General features: G+C 41.6%; 1 protein-coding gene across 6 annotated transcripts in view; it reads left to right on the top strand.

Annotated features, from left to right (window-relative positions):
* Nucleotides 1-20,979, top strand: part of ADAMTS2 (ADAM metallopeptidase with thrombospondin type 1 motif 2) — a 308,871-nt gene that overhangs the window by 231,551 nt on the left and 56,341 nt on the right. For all 6 annotated transcript variants that reach the window (XM_083487964.1, XM_083487961.1, XM_083487963.1 and 3 more), the window contains 2 exons: nt 9,332-9,531; nt 18,787-18,870. In XM_083487964.1, the coding sequence (XP_083344090.1) occupies nt 9,332-9,531; nt 18,787-18,870 (284 nt within the window). The remainder of the gene's footprint in view (nt 1-9,331; nt 9,532-18,786; nt 18,871-20,979) is intronic.

Here is a 20,979-nt window from a genome sequence, read left to right as displayed (position 1 = left end):
GGCTATTCAGGTGTGCATTAAACATGCATATAGGAGAGATGGAATCATACATTATGCCCATGCTCCCAGTTTCTGTGATTCTCTTGAAAGCCTGCTTGTGGTTCAGACCACAATGACAGTGCAATTCTTTGCACACTTACTTGGGATTACGTAAGCTGAACTGAACATAATGGCAGTTACTTCCAACATGTATAGGACTGGACTTCAAATCTTAGTTTAAAGGTGACACAAGATCCTTTCCATTTTTTGTTGCTACAGTCTAGTATGGCTCCCTCTGTGGGATTGTTGAGTTAGATGATAAGTAGTGTTTTTGTAATAAAGCATTCAAAGAAGGAAGAAAGTAAAATGATTGACAGGTTCAATAAAAACTTCATCAGCCTCCCATGCTGCAGAAGTCCTATGCACTGTCTTGCAGGGTGATCATAATACATTCTGTGGGACCTGTGAGGGTTTCTGACACACATTAACCAGAAAGACTTTATTGATTTTAACTGTTCTGTCTCTCTTTTTATTGCAGAATGTATCAATAATAATAATAATAATAATAAAGTATAGCACATGCTGTGTTTGCATGGCTTGTTCAAAACCAAAGTGCTCCAACATTGATTCAGCTTTGGAAAGTGGCTCACACCCAATATTTGGGTACAGTAGATCTGTGCTTTGAATTAATTGGTGTAATTAATTGATTAAATGTTTTTGAGCAATTGAAATTCTCCCATAATTAACTGGTGGTGGCCTTCCTGCCTGTGACCCTAGAAATATATGCATCTCTGAGTCTTGAGATACAGAGCCGGAAGAAAAGGGTCTCTAATCTTAGCTAGTTGCTTTCTCTTCATCCTCAGGCTCTGCCCAAGGCCAGGGAAAGAGGCCAAAGCACAGGACCCAAAACAGTGAATTCATAACTGGACTTGTTAAGCTGCATGTGGTCAGCCAGCTCCGCATATGGCTGAGAAGAGAGTGCCTGACTGTGCTTGCTTCTATAAGAACATAAGAAGCTACCTTCTATTGAGTAAGACCATTGGTCCATCTATCTTAGTGTTGTCTACACTGACAGGCAGAGATGAAGGCAGGAATTCCCCCCACCCTGATCTGGAGGTGCCAAGGTTGTGTAAAATAGCTACATTCACCTTTAAAGGCAAACTGAATTGAATTCCCCCCCCCATCCCTGGTGGGTGCTGTCACTTACTGACTTGCTGGTATGTTCTGGGCTTATTCCTTGATGCTCCCATTTTATCCTTCAGGGGCATGGCCAAACTTGCCCTCCAGCTGTTTTGGGACTACAACTCCCATCATTCCTAGCTAACAGGACCAGTGGTCAGGGATGATGGGAATTGTAGTCCCAAAGCTCCTGGAGGGCCAAGTTTGGCCATGCCTGCAAGTTCAAGCTGTAGCATTACAAGCTGAGTGGTCTTTTTAGCATTTTTCAATATCGAATTACCAGCCCAACGATACAGCAATCTAGATTTCCTAAACATGTTATTTTGTTAAAAAGCAGCATTAGTGTTAATTGTAAGGAAAACATTTGTAAGATTTTGGGTTAGTGGTATTTTGAAGTGCTTAAACTGCATAAATTTACGCAGTGTGTTGATCTTTGGGAGGTGTAATAAGAGAGGTAGTGATTTTATGCATAGCTGGTGAAATGAAGGTGATATGTAAGATGACCAGTGAAAACTAAACTTTCATTCTAGTGATTAGATAGCTAATTTTTTGAAGGACAGCAGAAAAAAATATGATGTGACCTAACTGGAAGTTTGTGATGGCACTATAAAAGAGGGGAAATTGAGGTGCACATTTGTGTGTGAGAGAGTGATTTGGCAAAATGATAACCACAGGAAAAAGAACTGAACCCAAGCAAATCCTTTTTGGATTTGGAGCTTTTTAGCTTCGAAAAAACACGAGCAGGGGAGCATGATAGAGGTGCATAAGATCATGCACTGTATGGGGAAGGTGGATAGCTGTTCTTCTTCTTCTTCCAAAATACTAGAACCCTCCAGTCAAGCTGAGGGTTGGAAGACTGAGGGTAGACAAAAGGAAATACCCCTTCACCCATTGCATAGGCAAACTGTGAAATTCCCGCACACAAGATGCATTGTTGGCCATCAAATTGGACAGCTGTAAAGGGAGATTAGACTTGTCATTGACTGCTGTCCATGGTTACTGTGTAGTGCCTCCAGCACCAGAGGTAGTGTGATATGTAGCTGAATAGCAGTTGCTGAGAATCACATTTGGGGAGAATGCTGTTGCACTCAGGTCCTTCTTTGGCACCTTGTTGGCCACTGTGGAAACAGAATGGCAGACCAGGTGGATCCAGCAGGGCTTTTTTTTTTTTTTTTACTTTCTTAATACTGTTTTTCCAAGCCTGGTCTGAAACTTTACTTATTCAGATGGTGTTTTCTTCATCTGCCACCTTCCCGTTTCTCATCCCCCCTCCTTTTCTTTCTGCTCTTCAATGCTTATTCCACATGGTTCACGTATCAAGACATTATTTACCCCTTTCTTGTTTCTATGACACATTCGCATAATATGTGCTGCATTATGAAAGCCTCACTTCTCAGCTGTTGCCCTGAGGTCCGGATCAGTGTCACACCCACACAGCACAAGAGAACAAAGCCATATTTATATCCATCTGGCTTCAAAAGCTCCAAATATCCCTGGTTTGCTTTGGACGTCTTTAGGTTTTGGGGGGTTTTTTGCATAAAAGGTTTTGGCAACATTTGGGCTTGAAATACTCTCCATCTTAACTCTTTGCAAAATATGACATTTTAATAAGTTTTGTTTAAATGCAACCATTCCCCTTACTTGATTTTTTAGCTAACTAGGGACAATAAGGTGATGTGCACATGGTGGATAAAGTATACCTGGGAACTGCAAATGAAGTGTGGCTCCCTGACATTTGTCCCCACATATTTTCAAATTTTTGGAGATACGTGTTTACCCCCTGCACTTTGAGATCTAGTGCTACAGTCATACTTGTGGTGAGCTAAGCATCAGTAATAAATTCATTTTTTTTCAGCCTGTTTTGGAGTGCTGGAGGAATGAAAGGAGAGGCAAAATTAATTTGCCCCTCTTGTATTTCTCCAGCTGCCTTTGCGGAGCTGGTGTTGGCAGCAGAGCTGATCTTGACCACATCGCGCAGCTCTTGGCAGCTACTAGGTGACAGCCACCATTTTGTTTTGCCCATAGTGCCCCTGTGAATGACACTACGGGAAGCCATTTCATTGCTCACAGGGGCAACAGAGAGGAACAAAATGGTGGCTACTGAGAGGGGCTCAGTGTGGCCAGAGTTAAGGTCATTCCTCACTTCTGAAATTTCCTCTGAGAAATCACTGAAGCCCCACACATTTTGGTCCCACAAATAGGGCAGCAAAAGGTGGGGGCTTTCTGTTTAGCCCTGTGGGTGTCAACAGTTATAGCATAATGTATGAATGAAATTTAAAGAATGAGTGATGTTAATAATTAGTCATGGTTCTATCATACATTTCAAATTACTTTTAAATGAAATTTTGTATCTATAGACATATTGGTGAATGGTTTCATCTTCTAACACTTCACCAAACCTTTCCTCTTCAAGGTATTATTAATCTTTTGAAATACAAATAAAACATAAATAATGGTTGAGTAACTTCCATGTCTCAAGTACAAGTTAACCTAAATACATAAATAAATCTAATAGTATAAACAATTTTTATTCAAAAACAGTTGTTGTCCCCCAAAAAGCTATGTTTAATAAGCTTTCTTGTAGCATTCCCCCCATAAAGTAGATTTTCCCCCTGGTTTTTTTATTGAAGGATTTTAAAAATTGCTTACTTGTTTTACAAGTAATGAATTGTAGTTTCCCTTTTTTCTGAAAAATGAATGCTTCACAGATAAAAGGCTTAATGTTTCACATTAGCCTGTTGTAATTCAAGTCTTGTTCTGAGCCTTGGCATTTCATTCTCCTTAAATTGCAAATGAGATTGTTAGGGATGTCACTCAGAATGCCAAAGGGTCACCTATCACCATCATTAAATGTGCTAATTCCCTGTAATTTAATAATGTTTTTTGGAGAATGGACTGAGCATTCAAGTGTCTCATTGGCAGAGGTTAATGAAAATAGTCCTGAACATGTTCACCTTATGAAAATGATACAAAAACTGGATTCGCAAAAAAAACAACCCTTTCGGATAATAAGATGAGAATGGCAATAAATTCATAGTTTGTGTAGAATCTGATGGAGGATGTGGGAAATCCCACTTTTATGCAATTTTCACTTAATTATATGTTTCTACTTTCATGATGAGTAATCTTCCACTGTGCTAATTATTTCAAATATGCCTGTGATTCCAGGTAAAATTAAGTATTAATTTTATGGAGGGATGAGAGTATAAAGCAAGTTCCATATGCATTGCTATTTCAATTGTTATGCTTCGATTATAATGAAACCCATTTTGACTTTAAATAAGAGGTGATGGGGTGGGACTTCGGAAAACTGCATTCCTACTTATCCTTTTTGCAGCCACCACATGCTCGTGTGATCTTTGGTGCCATTCATGCTGCTGGTGTACACCATTTTTCTTTAATGCAAGTTCATTCTTGAGTGCAAAAGATTCCAGAGTAATGGCAGGAAGCATTCTTACATCCTCTACAGATCTTCCCCTGCTACTGCAGGGAAACTCTGCATTCTGGTCCTGCTGCTCTTGCCAGCGCCCAATGAGTATGCACCATAGAACATGGCCCAAGTTCTCTCATGGCAACAGTGTTAGCAGCCAAACTACATCTCAGGGACATTTCTCCAGTATTATCGACCTTTTCTCATTGAAGAACTATAACATTCACTAGACCACAATGTGAAACACCATTATCGTAGGTTGCTGGCCTGATGAAATCTTGCTTTTTCATGTTGTGATTAAAAAAACAACAACAATTAATAAAAGGGAGATAAAAGGAACCAGGTATTTTTGTGGGTTAAACTTACAGACACAATCCATTTTGGTATTGTGGATCAATTGTGGACCTACATTGGCTCCCAATACATTTCCGAACACAATTCAAAGTGTTGGTGCTGACCTTTAAAGCCCTAAACGGCCTCGGTCCTGTATACCTGAAGGAGCGTCTCCACCCCCATCGTTCAGCCCGGACACTGAGGTCCAGCACCGAGGGCCTTCTGGCGGTTCCCTCACTGCGAGAGGCCAAGTTACAGGGAACCAGGCAGAGGGCCTTCTCGGTAGTGGCACCCACCCTGTAGAACGCACTCCCATCAGATGTCAAGAAAATAAACAACTATATGACATTTAGAAGACATCTGAAGGCAGCCCTGTTTAGGAAAGTTTTTAATGTTTGAAGTTTTAATGCGTTTTTAATATTCTGTTGGGAGCCACCCAGAGTGGCTAGGGAAACCCAGCCAGATGGGTGGGGTATTATTATTATTATTAATAATAATAATAAAAACACAGGGTGCTGCTTTATACCAGGATGCAGAGCGATCTGCTGTGCTGGAGGGGCTTTGCATGGAGCAGAACTGCCCACTGCTGGGTGAGCACCCCAGTACACATGCACAAAAAGCAGGTGGAAGCTTCCACCCATGGCATCCCCGCTGGTGACTGCCTGCAAAAACCTCTGAAATTTGAGGGTGGGCAGGTTGAGCCATCACAGGATCCTGAGCTGTCCCTGCTGCCATCCCATGACAGCAACACTTTGCTGTGACAGCCTGGGAGCTAATGCAACAAACGGATGTTTTCCCTGTAGCACCACCACCCTGGTAGTGCTGGCTGCATTGCTCTGCCAAGTCCCACAGCCAGGATTGCAGGCTTAGGCCACTGTCCATCCATCCCAATATTTTTTAGACATTATCTGACTAGCAGCATCTCTCCAAGGTCCCAGGTAGAGGTTTTTCACAGCCATAGAAACTGGAAAAGCAGTACCGTGTGTGTCATTAACACCCAAACACATCTTTTCAGTCCTTCTTTTAACCTTATTTTCTGAATCAGGCCTGAATATGGTAGCATTTTGTCCAGACATGATTACAGTAAGTCCACAATTTACATGGGGGTTACTTTCTGGGGATCTCACCTAAAGTCAAAATTGGGCATTCAGGGAAAAAGTCTTTGACAGTCCCATCCACCATTGCACCCCAATGTGTTTTGACTATACAATTTTGACTTTAGGTGAAATCCCCAGAAAGTAACCCCCACGTAGAATGCCCACCCACTTTTTAGTTTTATTTTATTTTAGGGAGAAGTGCATAAAGCTGAATGTTCACAAGTTAAATGTGCGTAAGTTGTGGGCTTACTGTATGTATGTATGTATGTATGTATGTATGTATGTATGTATAATGTTTAGCCCAGTAGGCTTTCACCTCACAGCACCTCACTTGCAGCTCAGTTCGGCTTCCGGGATTTGTCCAATTTCCTTATGCATGATATGCAGCATAAGGTTCCAAGTGCAACCTGTACTGTGAAAAGAGGATTTATGAATTATGAAGAGGCTTACGTGGCTTAGAGGAAAATGCAGCTAGCAAGATAAAAGACAAGTAGAGGACGTTTAGATACAAAATAAGGAAAAGGTGAGGAAGAATGACAGAGCAAATTTATAATTAGCAGGGAAGAGGATGGAATTAGACATGTGCAGACAATGACTAGCAGGCTAGTGGTTATTGCTGTGTAGCTGGGGGGGCGGGGAATGAAATCTGCAGTTGGGCTGTATTAAGGGGGGGAACGCAAATGATGGGTTTTGACCATGGCTTCCCACCAAGCAGCAGGGAAGCCATTTTAAGCAGAGAACCAAACAGGAATTGAGAACCTTTCCCCTGCCCCTTTCTGCCCACCCAAACCCATCCTAGGTGGGTTCATCTCTGACCTTGGAGCCTGCAGCTGAGTCTTAAGAATCATGCACCTACAGATTGGGTGTCACAATCCTGTAGAAAACCTTGTTCTTTGAGGATGTGCTGTGTGTTCATTTTGTCTACAAAATAAATAAAACCCGATGTCGTTAGTCATAAGTCATTCCTCAACAAATGGACCAGCAAAACTTCTGTGGGACATTTTTGCCCTCTGCCCAATGCCTCTTCCCACAAGTCCCTCTGTTCTCAAAAAACACTCATCTTTTCACATGTTTTCAGAGGAAGGTTATTTAACATAGAGATTTACTGCTGAAGACGGTGTGGGCAAGATGTTGGGTGTATCTAATGTAGAGTTTAGATATTGGCCACTGCATAGCAGCAAAGGAATTCTCAGGACAAAGTACAGTAATGTAATCAGAGCTTCCTTCACATATTTTACGTTCAGGTCAAAGGATTAAAAAATTGCATAGATTAATTTATTAATAGTTTTCATGTTACTAATTGTAGAGTTCATCTTTTTATGGCTTTTGCAAAAAAAAAAAAAAAGATTTTAAAATCACATAATAGAATGAATACAAATCAAGTTTATAAGCATTTGTAAAAATCATTTAGCAAGGTATCTCCATAAAATCATTTGCTTCTGTTAGACAAAATATAAAATCTAATTTTAACGAACTTTGGAATTGAAGCCCTCATCTTATCAGTTATTATCTTGGTTATTTGAATTTTTATATTTCATGCTTGCATGATCAAAAGAATTATTCGATTTACATATTCTGAGTCTTACTCTTTAGTGCTTCTTTCCTTCCAATTCTTGATTTGGCTGGGATAACTTTTACGGCTGTGCGGCCACCACCTGTTTCTAATCATTCATATCTCTAGAACATCAATATTCACATCACTAGAATATCAAGAGGTAGAGGAAAGTATAAGCAAAAATGTGTGATCACCTTTGCTTATTTTCATATTGATATTGTAGTTATGTGAATTATCCCACAAAATCCCTAAATGCCGATTGCATTTTCTTAGTCATGCCATTCATCTCCTCCCTCCCTGTATTCCTCACATCTGTCGATAAGCTGATTTTAGAACAACACAGAGATGGCACTACATTTGTTAGTATAATAGCTCATATATATTTCCAATTCTTAGTATTCCTCAAGTCTCACTGATACCGTAGTCTGTCTGGGTCTGGGTCTATGTGTACATACACAGGGCAGTATCCATTGAAGTTGCCCCTTTCATGAAGGGATAGCAGGCATCCTTCATCTGTTCTGGCATTTTATTTATTTCTTTAAATATCTATAGCCTGCATTTTTTAATTAATAACACAGGTCCTGTACAACATGGGGCAGATTCAGGGTGGGGGGAGGGGCGAAGAGAAGCGGCAAGTTACTTGCACAAACAGGTTGTCTTCAGTGGATACAGAAAACAGTGTATGAAATATAAATCTATATTTGTATACAGTGATACCTCGGTTTTCAAACATTATGCGTTTCAGAAGACTGTTTGAGTTCTGAAATGTTCGAAAACCGAGGTGCAGACAGTCACAAAAACAAATTTGTTTCAAGAGAGCGCCTGGGATTAGCTGAACACAGATTGATTGCGCGTGGAAGACATGTGGCATATTCAACTTCTGAGGCGTGTTCAAAAACCAAAGCATTTACTTCTGGGTTTACGGCGTTCGTAAACCGAAATGTTTGTCAATGGAGACGTTTGAAAACCGAGGTACCACTGTATATGTAGACACATGCGTAAAGGAAACCTATAAAGAAGTCATGCTCAAATATACACTTTTGGTATTGATATCAATTATGCAGATTCAGATTCATGGTGATGCAGTGAAAGAATTCTGCATGTAACCTTGTTGCCTTGTCACATAAAAAATGTTTGTAGTATTATAAAGATGAAGAAGCGCAAGTACCACTGAGGGACTCTGGCTGCATCCCACAGATGTCCATTTTAAGATTTCATATGTATATCTATGTCATCTATATGTATCTAATTTACTTACTCACCCATCCTGGAGATTACATTGTCATTAGAGCAATTGTTCAGGTGAAAATTTGACCCCACACCATACTTCTAATCCATAAACGTTTTGGACGCCTCTGTTTACCGCATTTGAGATCTTACATCAAATTCTCTTCTTAGCTGAATAAATCCAGGTTTATCCAATGGAACTTTAACAAAATTGTCCCGAACTTACACGGTGTGATTGCACCTTGCATGCAATTAACTTGCGTGATTTCAACCTTACGTGACTGAAATTCTGCAAATTAATTGTGGGCGAGATGCAGAGCTTAAAAACTCTCTGCCTTGCTTGGAAAGTGAGGATGCTCACACGGGGACAGTTCCAAGGGTGCCACCTCAAGAACGTAACCCCCATTCAAGCTGCGATCGTACTGTAAGAGAGGAACTATAATAGGAATTTCTCATCTTTATGATTAAAAATAATAATTGAGAAATAAAATGTGGCACTTTTTTAAATTAACAGCTTTTCATTTCTTTCAGCGGCTGATCTAAGCAATCTAGACAGCATGGTGAACCTCTTGCAAGATGAAATCAGCACCTCCAGGAGGAGGAGGAGATACCCAAGGCATGCGACAGATGATGATTACAACATTGAAGTGCTTCTAGGTGTTGATGACTCTGTTGTACAATTCCATGGGAAAGAACACGTTCAGAAGTATCTTCTGACGCTGATGAACATAGTGAGTAATTTACTAATGTTTAAGAACAGGTCTTGCATGTAGCTATTGCTGTCTCTCATCAAAATAAATACTTCAAGCTAGGGAGCCCTTATTCCTAGGAAGGGACGTGGATTCACTGGAAAAATTCAATCAAGGACTGCAGTGGGTGGTGGGCGGAGCCTGAAGCATTGGTGGGTGGAGCCAGAGGAAAAAGTGGGCAGGATGTGCAGCCACATCACCTTCCTCTCACTCCCCCCCCCCTCTCTCTATCTGGCAACCAAACTCTGTGGTGTATGAGAAACTGGGGCCAGATGAATCAAGCTGAGGGCCCTGATTTCCCACCCCTGCCTTAAGTGTTCAGTGTAGCAGTGTAGGTCTAGCTATTCACTATTTTTATGAGAATTTCTCTCATGCAGAAATTTGTACCAAATAATTTTGACTGATTTAACAGTGTTGCCAAATAGTAGTTGTTAGGAATGGAAATGCTATTTGAAATTTGACTGCTACATTTTGTTTGTGTCTGTACTGTAATTTATTCAGGCTGCAACCCTATTATGCCCTTACATAGGAGAAATTTTCACAGGACTCAGTTACTTCTGAGCAAACATGCATACAGATAGGTTGCTAGTGTGTTTGCACTTCTTAGGATATAGCTTGGTAATTAGCTGTGGAAATTATCTTGTAAGAGTGCAGGCATTTTAAGCCGATTGCCCCTTGACATTCTTCTTTGCTCACAGAGCTCTCATGTCACCATTTACTTCAATGGAACAAGCTGCTTTGCTTGCACAGAGAAGTGTGAAATCGGAAGGACACTTGCACCTTAGGCCAGGAAAATTGGTTCAAGCCAGTTTGCATCAGAATTTGATCCCACACAGTCTACCCCAACCAAATTAGAACTTGTTTGCCATTGACGGTGGCTCAGTTAGCCAGAGTGTGGTGCTGATTATGCCAAGAACGTGGGTTTGATCCCCATATGGGCCAGCTGCATATTGCTGCATTCTGAGGGGGAGGGGGGCTGGACTAGATGACCCTCGAGGTCTCTTCCAACTCTACAATTCTCTGATTCCATGCTTCTAAACAAGCAATCTCATTCATGCTACATTATTATTATTATTATTATTATTATTATTATTATTATTATTATTATTAAAACCAAGCAGGTAGTTGACGGAAACCTATTTAGCTGACGAGGCTTAGGATGGACTGGAATATGTGGCTACAACATTGAATCTATTGAGACTGAATGGGACTATGTATATGAGAGAATGACTCTGCGTGTCTACACAGCAGGGATGGAACATAAAACAAGATCAGAAGGCAAAGAGAGAAACCACAGGAGGGAAATAGGAGCAAAGAGGTTATGGAGAGGGGCATCTGTAACTCTTTATGGGTTGCCACCTGCTCCATCATTTATTTCGTAAAGTTGTTTTTTCATCAGTTAACAATAGAACCACTATCTTTCATTCTCAAATAAAGAACTGAGTATTGCCTGTTCACGCTCTGAATTTAATTTTTTCCTCCTACCCCACTGTGTAGAAAATACACCACTGTGTATTGCTTTGCCTGGATTAATCTGTCAAAGCTCCAGTTGCTGTGGTCAATTCCCTATTGTTCCGACTGCAATAAGACAGCCTTAAGCCAGTTTCTCACTCCGTACATGAGAAACATTCCTCCTCAATTTGCTATCAAGGTACGGTGGGTACTGATCTATCTAATCCGTTGACTGACAAATCCTGGAGTCAGAGTGACAGACAGAGGCAACATATTTTGCAGCTTTATAATTTGCCTTTGTATTTGACTGCGGTTGATTTGATTTGATGTTTGTATTCTATTTTTCCAATGACAAATGCTGAGCTCAAAGCAACTCACAATAACAGCAGCTTTAAAAATTAAGAAATGTTACAATTACTATAAGGATGTCAAAAACACAGGAGCATAAAAAAAAATGCAACCCCAAATTCATCAAACAGTTCATATAAGCTCATAGTGATTCAAAAACTCTGAAATGGCTGCTGAGCACCAGCCCTGTACCAGTTGAAATATACTCTTTGGGAAGAGTACAGCTGCAGGACATTCCCAGACAGCAAGAGCTTTCGCCACCTTTAGTCTTGACTTAAAAATGCTGGGATGAAATCTAGGGAGGCATCTTTGATAATGTCCTTGGAAATACCTGAATTCATTGCTTAGAAATGGAGAGAGCTGGCAAGGCAGTAAAGGTCAGCATATTCATACATGTGACCTGGTGGACATAATGCAAACATATCCCAATAATTCAAGGTTAAAAAGTCAATATCAGTCAATTATGTAGGGAGGGATTTATTTTTGTCCGTGGCTTAAAATAAAGTGTGCAGATGAAACAGATGGTTTTCTACATTTTCAAGTCAAAGGAAAGCAGAGCAACCTAGCAGTTATGTGGCAAACACACAAAAACAGATTTTGAAATGGAACCTTTTTTATTTTTCATGTCACTTAAATCTATTTTAAGAGATATAGTGATTGTAAGGAAATTATAGGATTTGTAGCTCTGAAATATATTTATTTCGCTTGTCACTGAGCTTTCCAGCATAATCCATTGAGGAAAATGTAGAGGAAATGTTAAGAAACTGTATATATTGAGATATGGTAGAGAGGGCCTGAGACCCTGTCCCACCCACCCCAGTCACAATGGTTCCCAAGCTCGACCTCATCAACAGGCCGGTATTATTGCCCCAAAGTGCCTCATGGGCTCTCAACCCTGTTCAGCCCAATTGGAGATATCGGAGAGGTGACAGGGGACCAGATTGTAGTCCATAGGGCTGCCCCTTTAAGGATTTCCATTTCCTAGTAAGGAGGTGAGACCTAAATGGAGTAGGCTGGCTGAGTTACAGTATATTTATTATAAAAATACAATTCTTTAGGTACTACCTAAACTGTCTTTTTAATAATATTTTTTTATTATTTCCCCAGTAATTATTCAATATTACCACAGTTTTGCTAATTATACATATTTCAATTAATATCAAAATAATTCCAGTTATTTCCAAATTTATGCAATTTAATCAAAGTGGTTTCCTGGGCCCCTTGATCACTGTTTTTTCTCCAGTTCTTATATTGCTGGGTTCATATTTTTTATTAACATCTAATTACATTTCAATTGGTATATTAATCATTAAGATAACAGCTGCATTTTTAGTGATTACTATTTGTGTTAAAACCATATCTAACTTTCCATAAGATTTCAAACGAGGTGCTCTAATTATTTTCCTTTTCTCTGCGTGTGTCAGTCTGAAAATGTCCAATTATAAAGTCCTTGGCCTTTGTCTGCTGTCCAATTCTTGAAATTCCTCCGATTGCTGTTGTCTCTCAGCATAGCTGGGGTGGGGCTACGATCCTGAAGAATTCTCAGAATACCTCATTAGCTCCCTCCTACCGTGCTCTCATCTTACTTGGTGTTTCCGGACAACAACACCCTCCACTCTTTCTCACTACTCAGTCAACATCTAGAAATGTCCGAGAAAGAGGGATCCACCTTCCGCCACAGGGGATCTTGGAGTACTTTCATTTTAATGAATCACCATCAAAGTCTCCATGCCTCCCTCATCCACGGCTCCAAATTCTTTTAATCTTTACAACTGCATTTTGGCCAAAGTCCACTTACGTTGTATCTCTTCTATGATTTTTTTAAGGGGGGTAGAGATGGTATCTGCTCTAATTTTCCAAGATAATCCATTCAAGCATTAGAGCTCTCCCCCCATTTCTTTAAACCAAAATGTTCTTTTAATCAAGTTTTATTCCGTACTGCAATCCAACCTCATTTGTATCTTTAAAATTTTGCGTCTGGAGAGAGTTACCGAATCATTAATAAAGAAACTCAAAGTAAACAGGAAACTGGAGGTTCCCATCTCCGCCATCCGCTGCCCCCACCAAATAGAATCTTTTTCTCAGTTCCAAACCTCAAATCAGTGCAGGTGGGTAATTCCACAGTTCTGATGACATCTTCTCTCGAAGCGTGCCTGACTTTAAAGCCAATTTAAAATCCAATTAACCGGAGAACCTCTGCTTCTTAATGGCAGCGTAGGAGGGTTTTCGCCAGGCAAAGTGCTTTTACGCTCAGCGCCTCCCTGCCCCCTGCGTTCTGTGCTGGAGCAAGAGCCAGGTACCGAGACGGACTGTGAGTGAAACCTGTTCTTCCCTTCCCTGTGAGGTTTTTCCAAGAATGATTTACCCTCTGTCATTCTTGTTTTTCTCTGCCTTCGATCCCCGCAATGTTGTGGGGGCTGCCTCCATGAATGCAGATAGGAACCAGAAACTAGTACCTAACCTATTGTCAGAGCAGTCTCCTCCCTCAAACCTGTCCAGGATTCTGAATGGCCTGTCTCTGGCCACTCTGTCCGCCGCCTTCTTGACTTCCAAGTGGCTACTCACTTCCATGCTGCCAGTGCTGTGCATCAGCTCTGGCTGCATGAATGCTGTGTTTCATGAGTATTCAAAGGAATCTTTTGGATCCCATCTAGAAACTTCAGCTTGCTTACCTTTGAAATGATCCAAACATTCACTGTTATATGACAAGGAGGGCACATGCTGAGGAAAGGCTCATTAGACTTCATGGCACCTCAGGCACTGTAGTGCACCTCTGGAAGCTCTGCTCCCCTCCCACCCTTGGCAAGATCTGTCAGCAAGGACTGGGCTGCCCAGTGCCATGGTGAAGAGCGCCATTTTGTCTCCCTTATTCAGGAGTTGGGAAAGCATAAAAGAGTGTACTTGGGAACAAAATTGGGTGGAACAGTCCCTGTTCCTTGACACTGATAATTAACTAACTGTGTCACTCTGAGTTCATGTTTCTTGAGCATATTAGAAGGCTGGGGGGGGGGGGGAAATGTTAGGAACTGGATGTCACAGGGGTCCACAAATTCACTTGTCACACTTGCCATGATGAGGATCTCTTTCCCCCACCCCTCAACTGCTGTGGTGATGTCCCCTTCTCCTGAGCTTGGAGCTAGAGAGCTAGAGAGTGGGGTAGCACTCTTTGCATAGAAGAAGAAGAAGAAGAAGAAGAAGAAGAAGAAGAAGAGGAGGAGGAGTTTGGATTTGCTATCCCGCCTTTCACTCCCTTTAAGGAGTCTCAAAGCGGCTAACATTCTCCTTTCCCTTCCTCCCCCACAACAAACACTCTGTGAGGTGAGTGGGGCTGAGAGAAGTATGACTGGCCCAAGGTCACCCAGCAGCTGCATGTGGAGGAGCGGAGACTCAAACCCGGTTCCCCAGATTACGAGACTACCGCTCTTAACCACTACACTACACTGGCTCTCACCACACATAGCCCATGAACGTGCTCCGAGTGCTCAGTGTGATGTCAAGGTCCTCTCACATCTTGCAGAGAGCAGAGTCACACCTGCATACCGTGAAGGGTCATGCCATGAAGGCCATCAACAACTTTAGGACCCTCTGGATTTGGATATGGAGATGAGAAGCTAATAAATATATCATGAAACAGAGTTCCTTGCTGGCAATTTTCCAGTTCAGGTTTTGCCTTTGATATGTCAGTGTGAGGTACTAGGTGTGAGAGCGATGCTTTCTCTGGGTGATTTAAATGCAGCAGGTTGAAAGAGAACAGTAGGTCCCAGGTGGTACAAAGGGCAGAAATGTCACTTTTCCCTGCCTAACTGACAATTTCAAGAAAACTCATAAAGTAAATCTAAGCTCAGCTGTGGAAAAGAATCTTATGAGTGCTACACTTGAATGGTTTTTGTGTTTTTTGTAAGCAGAATCATGGCTGCAAGATGGCAAGCTGCCTTATACTGAGTCAGACCACTAGTCCATGTAGCTCAGTATTCTCTACACTGACTGGCAGCATCTCTCCAGGGTTTCAGGCAAGGGACATTTCCTGTCCTCCATGGAGATGTCTGGAATTGAACGTGAGACCTTCTGTATGCAAAGCCGATGATCTGCCACTGTACTGTGGTCCCAGTTGTGAAAGTGGCTTGAATTCTGATAGCGTAGGCTTAGGGGGTGGTGTTCTCCTGTCTCTTTTAAAATCCCAAAGTACCTTAGAGAATAAGCCCAGTTCATGCATTCAGTAGGCAATAGCCTGGTGGGGGAGGGAGCTGCACCTGCCCTTCCCTCTATCACCCAAGCAGTCTCCAGTGTGAACAGGACCCTCCACAGGACCACACCATCAGGCAGAGGCTCATGCTGCAATTAGTCCAGCAGATTCTAAGGTGGAAGGAGCCAACATGGTGCCCTGCCCTGCTGAACTCCAACACTGTGTCTTCCATTGCCATGGCTGCTGGGGCTGCTGGAAGCTGGAGTTCAACAACATCTGGGTGGTGCCCCCTCTGCAGCCTTCACTGCTGTGGGCTAAAAGCATGATCCTTTCCCCTGCTTCAACTCATGCGACAGGGGCAGAGACTTGTGCCACAGCTGCTGGAGTAGCAGCTGTTGAAGAGCCTTCCAATTCTGCCCTGTCACCCCTGTAACCACCCAAAGCTGCAGCCCTCGCAGAAGTGTCCGGAGTCATGCAGTTCGGCTTCACCTCCCTCAGCGCTCTCCCTCTTGTTTGCTTATTCATCTTTTTCGAACATGCATCCCATGATGGTGCCTTCATAGCTACTGCAGTGCACTCCTTCAGTTCCCCAGATGATGGGATGCTATTTGTAATGTTTAGCGTTGCCTGCATCTGCACGTGTCACCCATGCTTGTTATCTTGGGCTGTGCATTGGAGGTGGACTGTTTTAAATAGCTCTTGTGGGCAATTGTATATGCACCAGTTTCCTAGCTGGAAAAGGAGCCCCTCCCCCTACGCTTTTTAGAAGCTCTGCAGTTGCGTGGAGAAAACGGCCCTTTCTGCAGCAGGCTTAAAAGCTCTTCATCAAAAAAGTTAAAGTTGGGTAATGTTCTTACCCAATTTCGGTCTCTGTATGTCAGCAGTAGTGCCAACCTCTGCCACTGTCTCACCCCTCCCACCTCAGCTGTGCAACATTAAACCCTAAAATGTTTATAGTGCTTTCCCTCATCCCAATTATCCTATTCCACAACCCCCCAGCATACTCCTTTGGCTGCGTGGAACCCATAAAATTTATGCTTACTTGTTAATTTGTATTCCACCTTTTGTCCAAGGAGGCCAAGACAGTATAAAATGGATTCTTCTCTCTTTATCTTCACAGGTTAGGCTGAGAGATAGCAACTGGCCAAGGTCACCCAATGAGCTTCTTGGCCAAGAGGGGATTTGAACCCGGGTCTCCTCAGCCCTAGTCTGACATTCAGATCACTAGTGTGGAGGAATAACAAGGCAGTAGAAGACACTGACTATTTACAGAATTTGGATAACTGATGAATTTTGGGTCTCCTCCCCAATTTGTCCCCAATTTATATTCACAATGTAAGAAGTTACTGCACAGATTATTGGGTCATCATGCTGTAAACACATGACGTGATCATGAGACTGCAGTGTTAATGTAAGGCTGGTGAAAACTGTTTATGCACTTAGTGCAGGTTTTCAGAACATTTTTGTACTGTAGCTTGTAGGCAAAAGTTGAGAAGGCCAAAAACTTGAGGGAGGAACTCAACAAAATATAAACTGGTCATGAAGCCAGCAGAAAGTTTGTGACCTTTCTAAAGCCAACATTACTGTCAAAGAGGAGACAAAGATCCCTCCGATGTTAAAAAGCTTGCTTTGCCAGGACATCTGTTTTGTGGAATTTCTAAAAACTTTGTTCAGAAGCAGATAACTTAGATTTTGGAACATTGGCTATAAATTTGGAACATTTACGATACGGTCATAGAAATTTAAGGTAATCCAGCCTCTTGATACTTTATGAGCAGATTTGTATATGCAATGCCAGACTGTTTCTGTTGTACAGAGTACAATTGCTATCCAGTTTCTACCCTCTGCCTTTCCTCAAGCTGCCAATGAAAGTGGAACATAATAAGCTCTTTTAGAGTCAGTCACTCTGTCTGTCCATCTAGCCTAGTGGTCTGTACTCTGGCTGGCATCAGCTCCTTCACAGCAGTTGCCTTCTGGTCATTTGTTCCAGAAACCTTTAGCATGCATGTTCTACCACTGAACTATGGTGCCATCCTATCTGGTTGCGTGTATAGCCAATGGGCACATGCCATGGCTCTTCCACTTTGACTGGCCCCATCTTGGCCTCCTTCTTTTTTTTCCAGCCTGGCACTCTGAGCTTCTGGGTCTGAACACAATTTAAATTTCCCACAATGCCCCTAGCAATGCATCATTCTAGCTGCTCAGTGTGCTGTCATAGCTACCAGGTAGGCTCTTCAGCACACATTGGTAGAGAAGGGGGCCAACTAGATAACACTATGCTCCACCCTTACCCCCCAATACGTACCATGAGCAGGGCAGTATGCACCAGCCTTAAATCACCTTATATCCAAGTATTCTGCCCTTTACTTGCTTGTGGATCCTGCCCTTCCTCCAAGAACCCCAAATGGTTATCTCATTTAAATCTTGTGAGGAAGGTTAACCTGAGAGAGGGCAGCTGCCCAAGGTCACCCAGTGAGTTTGTGATCCAGTGCCCAGTTCAAAATTCACTGAGCTGCCATTTTTGTCTGCAACAAAACATTCTAGTCCTTTGCTGATGTGGATTGCTGCAATGCACGAATGCGGGTCGCCTTCTTTCTGCAGTCTTCTCTGCACATTATTCTTACTACTCTGATTTGGTTTGCAGACTCTAATGAAGTGTTTCATTTTTTGACGTTTGTTTCCATAGGCCCATCTGTTGTTGTCGTGTATGCGCTCTGCAGACTTTAGCTTGGGAAGGATATCTCTTAGTGTTCTGCTATGGCTGATAGAAGGCATAATCCTGTTTACCAGGCACAGCAGAATGCCTTCCTTCCAACAAATCGACTTCCTTTGGTGTCATTTCTGCAGCTTGGCAGACTTCAATTCCTCTGGCCAAAGCGAGAGCTTGAAATTCTACCACTTGGGCTCTCCGTTTGCAATCTTATACCCTACCTCCACCCAAGACAATTTGATCCCTTAGTCAGCAGGCCTTCCAAAGTTGCATGTCTGAAATCACATTTTTTTAAAAGCCTAAAAGGATTCTTTCTTTCTTGAAAGAAAAATGTGTCTCTTAAAAACCTCTCTCCCCCCCCCCCTTGGCATGCAGTGTTTCTTAAGCTTGTCGACCACAATATCATGTTTAGCCAATGGTGAGGGATGGTGCAAGTTGTAATCTAACAACATCTGGAGACCCAAGGTTGAAGGATGTTGTTTTAGGCTATTTCAGTCCTGTTATCATATGGAATCATAATTAATGCTTTTATGTCCTCTTGCAGGTTAATGAAATCTATCACGATGAGTCCTTAGGTGCCCAAATTAATGTTGTCTTGGTGAGAATGATCATGTTGAGCCACGAGAAAGTAAGTATAATTTCAATAATCAGTTCAAATGTCCTACAGTATTTTATTTTTTAAAACCATGTCTTGCAGTTCTCTTGTGGCCTATACTGCTTGTTTTTGTGAATGAGTTTAGTAGCAAAGTAATCATATTTAATCAAACACAAGAAGGAATCTTGAGGCACTGCAAAGACTGAGAGAGAAAAGAGTGCAGCACTCATTTCGGAGAGATGCTCCCTTACTAGGGGGACTCAGCAAATTGCATTTGTATGCCCCTCAGAGAGATTTCCACTGAAACTTGTTGGGCAATTTATTTTTTTATTAAAGTTCTAGTAGCACTTTTGTGTGTGGGGGGGAGGCAATATATAGTCTTTATTGTGGAAGAAGATTTTGTTGACTTTCCCCCTTCATTTCTTAAAAATATATATCAAAACTATAGGGGGGGTTGTGCCAGAGGCTTCATATAAAAGGTGAGTTTCAAGGAGGGATTGGAAGGAAGGAAGTCAGTCGCTCACAGAGTCAGATGTGTAAGGAGGCCTGGAACAATATGGTTGTGACTGATGCTGAAAACAGAGACTTGAGAAAAGCAGCTGCAGGTTTCTGCTGGGACCTGGACTGAGATTAATATCACAGTCTCTGCATGCTGCTGCTGCTGCATTCCTACACTCCCTACTTATTGTCTACATTTGTACATAAGCAGACATTTTAGCAACTCAGCATACATTTCCAGAGTTCTCTCCTCCAAAGGAAGCCGAGCACTGCTCCAGATCTCATGGAGATGCTGAGGTCTCCCAGCCATATTGTTTAATTGAATTCACCAAGAGAATGCTTATTATCACATAATCCCACCACCCAGTGGCGACTACCTGTGCTTTTGTAGAAACTCACTGTGTACTGGGCAAGATTCATGGGATAAGTACAATATAGCTAGGAGTGGGAGGAGGGAATAAATTCACTCTGAGGATGAGCATCCCTTTACTTCTGCTTTTGCATATGCAAGCAAAACTATAGAACTGTACTCAACTAAGGTCTACCCAGAGTAGACCCTTTGACATTAATGAACCTAAATTAGCAGAGTCTGTTAGCATCATCAGGTCTACTCACTACGACTGGCATAGGATGCAACCTGTTTCTCAAACTGAAGATGCTGCAGTATTATAGCATCCCTAATCTTGACCAGCTTGGATCACACAAAGGTTGATCTGAATCTCATTCAGTTCAGGGAAAGGAAAACAAAATATGAGTAAAACAACACTTATGTTACCAATTAATTATCACTGATTATCAATAAAAATAAAAATACTAAATAAGCAATCACAATAAACACATCTTTGATCAGCAGCTGTCAAGAATGTATGAAAGGATATGCTACTTTTTTGAGTTTTTTATTAAGAAGATTGTTTTATTTCATACAGTGCACCCTGTGATGTTGAGGATAACTTGAACTGTACTGTATGTTGCATAGCAACTAGTTTCTCAATGGCTTGGAGATTTCTTAACAAACCATTCTCTTCAGTATTTGTTTCTAATATTACCTGGCACAGTAAAACAAATGCATAAGTAAATTCAAACTCAGCTCAGAAAAATATAGTCACTTGAAATTTCATTATTTAAGAAAATTGACCAAACAGGTATAGTTGTTCAAAGATCTCTATTATTGTAATTTGAAAGTATGTAGTGAATTTAAACTGAAATTGAGGCAAGCCTGATTGAATGGTTCTGTTATCCAACACTAACTAGTACATAGCTGAAGATTACAGATGGCATGATACAATATAGAATATTTAAAAATATTGTTTTTAAGCCAAAGGTGGTGATAATGCATTGTTGCAACAATGTTCCATTCTTCCAAATGCTATATAAATATGATCCTCCTTATTGGTCCACAGCATTTACATAATGCATTAGTTTGAAAACATCCTGAAGTTTCAATGGTTCCTTTTTTGCCCAGTCTTGAAGGGTTTATAGTATAATTTATATAAATATTATACAATACCACAATGAAATGTGGAGGGTTTGGATTGTGTGGCAAAATGCACTGGTGGTCATTGGGACAATGTCAAGATGACCTTCCAGGGTTCTAGAATTGGCCACCCTTTCTCTAGCGTTAACTTCTGGCATAGCCAGATTTGT

Source organism: Podarcis liolepis (genome assembly GCF_965112155.1).
Source record: "Podarcis liolepis genome assembly, chromosome: 2".
NCBI lineage: Eukaryota > Metazoa > Chordata > Lepidosauria > Squamata > Lacertidae > Podarcis > Podarcis liolepis.
This window is presented reverse-complemented; position numbering and strand designations above follow the sequence as displayed.